Source organism: Brachionichthys hirsutus, unplaced genomic scaffold (genome assembly GCF_040956055.1).
Source record: "Brachionichthys hirsutus isolate HB-005 unplaced genomic scaffold, CSIRO-AGI_Bhir_v1 contig_823, whole genome shotgun sequence".
NCBI lineage: Eukaryota > Metazoa > Chordata > Actinopteri > Lophiiformes > Brachionichthyidae > Brachionichthys > Brachionichthys hirsutus.
Window position 1 is genome coordinate 1 of NW_027180934.1, and position 6,826 is coordinate 6,826.

The 6,826-nt window shown below is 43.3% G+C and overlaps 1 protein-coding gene across 1 annotated transcript; it reads right to left on the reverse strand.

The window, feature by feature from the left end:
- Positions 1 to 27: 27 nt before the first annotated feature.
- Positions 28 to 6,485, reverse strand: nudt3b (nudix (nucleoside diphosphate linked moiety X)-type motif 3b). Its single transcript, XM_068759868.1, has 5 exons — positions 6,241 to 6,485; positions 3,984 to 4,094; positions 979 to 1,023; positions 752 to 836; positions 28 to 475 (listed from the first exon to the last, which is right to left on the reverse strand). The coding sequence occupies exons 1-5, from the start codon at positions 6,337 to 6,339 to the stop codon at positions 279 to 281; spliced, it is 537 nt and encodes a 178-aa protein (XP_068615969.1). The 5' UTR covers positions 6,340 to 6,485; the 3' UTR covers positions 28 to 278.
- Positions 6,486 to 6,826: the final 341 nt, after the last annotated feature.

The following is a 6,826-nucleotide window of genomic DNA, read 5'->3' on the forward strand; positions in this document are numbered from 1 at the left end:
AGCACGCCCAGGGCGTGTTATGGAGCGAGAATAAAGGGTGCAAAGGGGGGGGGACATGTCATGCAGTTGTCAGTACAAAGAAAACAACAGATCAAAAAAAGTTCATTTACAGAGTGTTTCAGACTAGTCACCCAACACTTGTCATCAAGTCTGCGCCACAGACCGGAACAAAAAGGAGTTGGCAAGGCAAACCATGTTATTGAGAGAAGAGAAGAGTAGAGAAGAGTAAGAGCGCAAGTGGTGGCGAAAGCTCTGGGGGTACAGAGGTTTAGTTTTAGTTATCTGATACCCGAGACGGAGCTCTGATTGATGCTGTAGGTAGGGGAGAGGTCCCCACCTATCGTGGTCACCAAAGGTGTTCCGTTACTGGTCAGGCAACTCTCCTGGAGAGCCTCGAAGTAGCTGACCTGCACGGGCTTGTGACACTGCAACACTTGTATGGCATCATCTATTTTAAACCATTCCCTTTTTCTCCCTGTTGACAGAACAAAACACCATTGTGGAGCAAGTTAAGACATGCGACAGCAGGAGGACATAAAGACAATGACAATTAGGTTTCCATTCATTATCAGAGCTGCAATCATCGTTTAAGTGAAATTTAACATCAGTGGGAACAAAGCGGGTTCTTGTCATTAGTCTTACAATAAAAATGTCAACCGTACGGGACAGAAAAATAAAGCTACCAAACAGCACCCGGGACCTTTACACCCACGACACCCTTTTGGAATTGTAAACAAATGCAGGGCATTACCAATGTTGACCGAGTCCTCCCAGTCCTCCAGCACCTCTGATACAATAAGAACGTAGACGAAGGTTCGGTGTTTCCTCTCTTGGTTCTGTTGGCGGGGAGGAGGGGGGGGGGGGATACACACCCACACATATATACATCCTCATATTTATTTTAATTCACAAACACACAGGGGATTGTGTTGATATTTGAGGATTAGGAAAAAAAAAAAAGTCTACAGCAAATTTCACCTCAAAAACTCCAACCATGCGACCTAACGTCCCCTTCACACCAGCCTGTAGAAAAAGAAATAAAGAAAAGAGAAAGAATGAGCGAACAGACACAAGACAGTTAAAAACCACAAATGAGAGCCTTCCTTAAATAGGACGAGGCAAAGGGGGACAACTCATAAAAACATGCCACTGGCATGAACTATTGGAATATGACACGATAACAATAAAAATTATTCTACTGTAAATTGGTTATGATTTGTTCAGACTGTGGTACTAATTTGGTTTTAACTGAAATATACATGAAGTGTTGAAGGGAACTAAATAAAAATATTCTTTTTTTTCACCTAAAAATTAGGATTCTGAGGTTGTTGCTAAATAGACGGACAAAGTGCAAGTTGGACGTGAGGGTTTTAAAAAAATAGATATACTTTTGGACCTAGTTGTCATAGAGATAGAAAAATGTATTTATGACTTCAAGAACTACCTTTACCCACAAATACCTAAATATTCTAATGTGTTTATTGACAATAGCTGCAGTTCTAAACTCGACAGCTGAAAACACCACCTCTGCTCAGCTATCAGTGTCACATATCGAGCGCTTCCCTGCGAGATGCTTTAAGTGCCAGAAGATCCAGAACAGAAAGCTACTTGGCTCCCTGGCACCATTCCACTTCAATAGAAAACCAAGCAAAGCCACAACCCCTCCCCAGCAGAGAAACACACCAACAGCCGACAGCCACTGCTGGCAACCTTTGGACAGAACAGAAACGCTTCCAAGCTGGAACACAACTCTAAGAGTTGAGCAGTAGGACATGCTGAAATAGAGTCAAGCCGCTGGCTGACATCTTTCCCACTTCAAGGTTCCAGTTTCAGTCTATAAATATAATGTAGACGGCACACAAAGTAACCAAGAACTCAGCGTTGGAAACGCTGAGGACGTAAACAAGTTCTTAAGTAGAACTGGCTGTACAGTCTTCATAGGTCAAAGGTCAACCTTTACGCTTTTATGAGATTTTGCCCAGTAGGCCGCCCATATTTGAAGCCATCTTGGTGTCATCTTGGAAAGATAAGAGCACCATGTGAAGCCAATGTAAAGACATAGATGTTGGATGACTGGTTGTCTTCCTGGTGCACGTGACCACGACGGCGAGGCCGAGGTGAACCGTCAGACAAAGCATTCCCTTCGTAACCTTTGGAATGTCCCCGGGTGCTGGATCTCCACTTTTATTGCTGACGAGATTGCAAACCAATAAGCACAAGTGAAGACCGACTATTGATACGGTCGTCCGAACGAGATCGCCAGGATTAGGATATTGGTTGCCGCGATACCAGAGATGTTCAAATGGAACCGTAGAGGCAGAACCATTCAACGGCAGCATTATGCTGCGCTACTAACCCGAGAACGCGACGCCTCTGCCGGGCAACTGTCAGCTGAAGTGGAATAACATTACAAAAGGTTTGACGGGAGAACTAATCATCACTGGTGTGTATTGATCACTCTCTTTGCCTTGTTGTGTGCTGGGCCTGCAGAGTCAGCTTGATACAGAGCCTGTTTGAAGAAAGGAATCTGGAAAAAAGGGAAGGCATCAACGTGCTCTTTGATGAATGTACCATTTTATTCTCCTGATCTGGCTGTCGGTTATCAAAGTGATTGTTCTTAACCTTTTCAGCTTCCTTTGCTGCTGTGCCTCCAGATGTTTATTGCATGATTTATCTTTATGAAACATTAGTATAAATAATGCATACGTTTCTCCAATACAATATTGTGTAAAACAAAAAGCAAGCTTTATTGGGAAATCTGTTTGGAAGTCAGAAATTTGTGAAAATGAAATCTAAAATATATCCACTATTCCTAGTATAAACATAATTTTCAAAGTAGGAACTTAAGTTTACAAAATAATTTGAAATCACTAATTTGGATCTTCACATTTAAGATCGAACCTGTCGCTAGGGGAAATGCAAAAAAACAAAAAACAAGTCCTGTTTACAAGTGATTTGTATGCACAAGATTTTGACGACTCCCTGAACCACGCTTTCACAATTTCAACCCGTTGAATCGTGGCATAATCATCCTGGAAAATGTCCGTGCCAGCAGGTAAGAAAAAAATCTATTGGTTGAGTATCATCAGGTGGTCAGCTGTGGTATTTGGAACACATAACACTGTTTCACCGAGACCCGACCAACCGAAGCAACAGTGATGGGACATTACTTTGACCCTGCACAGGGTGCCCTGCCAGGGCGTCCTGCAGCTGCCGAACAGCAGGAACCAGAATAAGGGATGATATCAGCATCCACCAGCGTGATGAATCTCACTCAGAATAGGTTTGACACGGACAGTGACCCACCAGGACCTGACCGCTGAATGCGATTCATTGTCTTCAGTGCTCTGTTGCTATTCTGTTCAATATTCCCCAAGAGTATGTTCACAAAAGAGATACCTGGTTTAACAGGCAGACCGGATATTGAGTTCTAACAAGACTCAGCATTGTTTAAGAAGTAATCGCTAGCGAGCTGCCTCAGCACACTACACAGAGAGACTTGTCCTTCAGGGTGCCTCCGGGCTGTTTTTGTAAAAATGGACATATCTGGAGCACACAAAAGAATGAAAATGAAACGTTCTCCTTCGGACACACTGCGTTTTGTGGCAGCGTAATCACTAGGTAGTCAGGGTGCAGTCTCCACGCGGCATCCTTTGTCACCTAAACACTGCTATAATACAGCTTACATGTTGCTAGGCTCCCTTTCCTCTGTCCGTTCAGACGGGGTGACTGCAGGGACGAAACGGGTTATGAGCGCATGGCATTAGGCCCAGTGTTGTATATAAAAGTGATTTGATAGAAATTTAACTGATCTTCTGTGCAACCCTGAACACATGAATCCACTCTCAGGACACTCCTTGTTGATCAGAAGGCATGTGAGATACAAATGCATCCATGTGAGACATCAGTCAGTTATAGCAAACGGAAAAATGAGCGGGTCAATTATATTTCATATTTAATTGAGAATCAGTTCCACAACCAACCTCTTCACACACTTCCCGGGCTGCAGCAGCATTGGGCTCTTCATCAGGCTCCATTCCTCCTCCAGGAACTATCCACTTGTCAGGATGTCGACTGCTGCTCACCAGCAGGACCTGCAAATCCAAACATTTATGAGACCATACTAGCCACCCTGGTTCTGTGGTAAATGGTATTTACTGGTTTGGAATGACGCCTAGTCCTTGATCTGATGCACAAAGAGCATAACCACACCAACTTGGCAACCCTTGTCAGGGAAGTACTTCCTGTGAAAGTCGCTAGTTCTCTGAAGAAACACTGTGAACTAGAACGCACTCCGAGTGCCCACTTCCACTGATACATCATTACACCTAGAGCCTAGCACGCTATGGGGATGTTGCTGTGATTATGGTACTTTACCTCACGTCAAAATACGCACTCTGATACCGCCAATTTCCTTGACCCTGGAAACCTGTACTTTGAGTTAAACACAAATATGATATCCCAAAATAGCGGATCATGACCAAACATAATTTTAGCAGAAAAAATAAAAATAAAATAATGTTGAAAGGTATCTGAGAAATGTGACCTGGATGAGATGCCGGCAGTACCCAAGGGACAGAATGTTTCCCAAAAACACGAAACTCAGACAGAAATGTCACAACAAGCACTTCAGCAAAGTGTGTAATCAACTGGCAACGCTGCGAGATCCTCCCTCAATCTGGACAAAGAAACACGAAGACGAAAAAATTAATGACAGCATGTTCAATACTGAATTACAGGTAAGGCCACTTACAATTAGCAAATAACAGTAATTCAGAAGTTAGACCTAAAATTATTTGTAGATTTATAATATTGAATGAAGCACTTTGAGATAAACTGCCCCATGTTTACTGACAAGCTGCATTCATTTGTTTGTTATTTATTTTAAAGATTGTGCGATGTGAAGTTCTCAAAGTACAGTAATACCTCAACACATGCAAGTGTACGTGTAAAGGTACAATTACGGGATAAAACTAATTAGATTTGACACACGAGCGATTTGATTTGCAATTTCGCTCCAGGAACGAATTATTCTCGTATGTCAAGGTATTACTGTAGTAGTAGAACAAGACAAACAAAAACGACAGCGAACCACAGTACGTGTTGAAAAACCCAAAGCAGTAATAAAGAATCCATACTCGGATCAAACTTCTTTCTAACCCTCAACCAGACTATCACTCGGGTTAAGGTAAACCACCCACCTCCACCAGATACTTCCACTGGTGGCGGTAACTCACAGGGACATCCTTGCAGCAACAGATGGATGTTTGTGGGGATGATTTGTTTACAATCAATCAACAATTGATACGCTTCCTTCAACATCCAGACACTTAATGAATGGTGATATATATTAGCCTCAATCCGCCTTCTTTCCTGGCTTATGTGTCACTAAACAGACTTTGTAGGTACTGTTGACTTCATATCAGTGAACAAAATCACCTCTGAGTAGTCTGCAAAGAGCTTTGAGATCAGAGTGGTTCTCTGTGAGAGCACTAGATAAGATAGCGTTATGCTAACAGTTTTACGTAGCAAAGTGGAAGTACAGCTTCACTTTTCAAGATTGACACCAAACTGACCCAATTATTCAAACATCGTCATCCACAAATTAGTTTCATGACGTCAAAAACGCAAAGCAAAGAGCGATGTAACTTAGCACGAAGCCCGCCGGCGTCACGACTAGAACGCTTCACGCTGGGTTAGGGTTAGCTAGCTGTAGCTACATGGCAGGCCAGTGTTTGCTAGCAGTACCCGTTGCATTGTCGCATAACGGTAACAATTCATTCGCCCGAGTATCCGTGCAATACGGGCACATAAATGTTTGTCACTTCAGTGTGGTAAACAACGTCTATTCCGCCGAATGTCACTGTAATAGTTACCATATGGCACAATTACACCGGTGGGCTGTGGTTGCTGGCCGACAGCCGGCTGCCCCAGGCGGCAACATGGCTAGTTAGCAGCTAAGATATTTGCTATTTAAAAGGGGAACCGTGGGGGAAATAAACCGGCGCTGCTACATGCACAAGTAAAGGAGCTTACACAAGACTTGGGCAACTAGGAGATTAAAAAAAACTACCTTTAATATACACAATCAGCAAACAATACATGAGTTGGACACAAGCGTGAGTGTTTGTTTCAAACTGACATCCATAACTGGATGGAAAGAAATGGTAGAGACACTAAAAGCAGCTACGGAGGCTAGCGTTAGCATGGCCCACCATCCCGAGTCATCACCGGACTCACCTCCTCCTCAGTTTCACTCCTGAAACATAGACAGGCGGCCCGCTTCTTGTAGCCATCACCGTCGTACGTCCGGGTCTGGTTTGATTTGAGCTTCATCATTTCGAAAGACAAGGAAGTTTAAACGTAGCAAAGTTCACGACTTATAAAGATTACAGTTGTAGACGCAAAGTCCTCCTATTTGGGGAACGTCGGCGTTTTCTTTTGCTTAAAATAAATAAATTCTTCTTCGCTTCATCTTCACAAACCTCGGCTAATCTACGGCACCGTCGCCATTACATTGAACTGCTACGCCCACGACGTAGTTTAACCTTTAGTAGCCCAGGAAGCGTAAGAAAATTACATATCAGCTGTTGAAGAATTGGGGCGACAGATACGGGGAAAACGCAACACCACGCTTGACCGGAGTGAGCCGGCAGGGTAAACTGGTACTTCTGACTCCTGCCAGCTCGTCCTGGCCTCCTGATAGAGGTTGATTTCATTAAATACATTCAACCTTGCCTTGGAAATCAGCGTTTAACGTCAAACTCGCAGTATGGCAAAAAAAATAAAAAAAAAATACAAAAGGAATATTCGCACTAGAGTCAGA

Bases quoted from the DNA above. Each gene is read 5' to 3' on its own strand.
- nudt3b (XM_068759868.1), bottom strand. From the start codon at position 6,339: ATGATGAAGCTCAAATCAAACCAGACCCGGACGTACGACGGTGATGGC. The intron at 4,095-6,240 runs GTGAGTCCGGTG...TTGGATTTGCAG, and splicing joins GGAGTGAAACTGAGGAGGAG to GTCCTGCTGGTGAGCAGCAG. The intron at 476-751 runs GTAATGCCCTGC...TTCTGTCAACAG, and splicing joins GGAGGACTCGGTCAACATTG to GGAGAAAAAGGGAATGGTTT.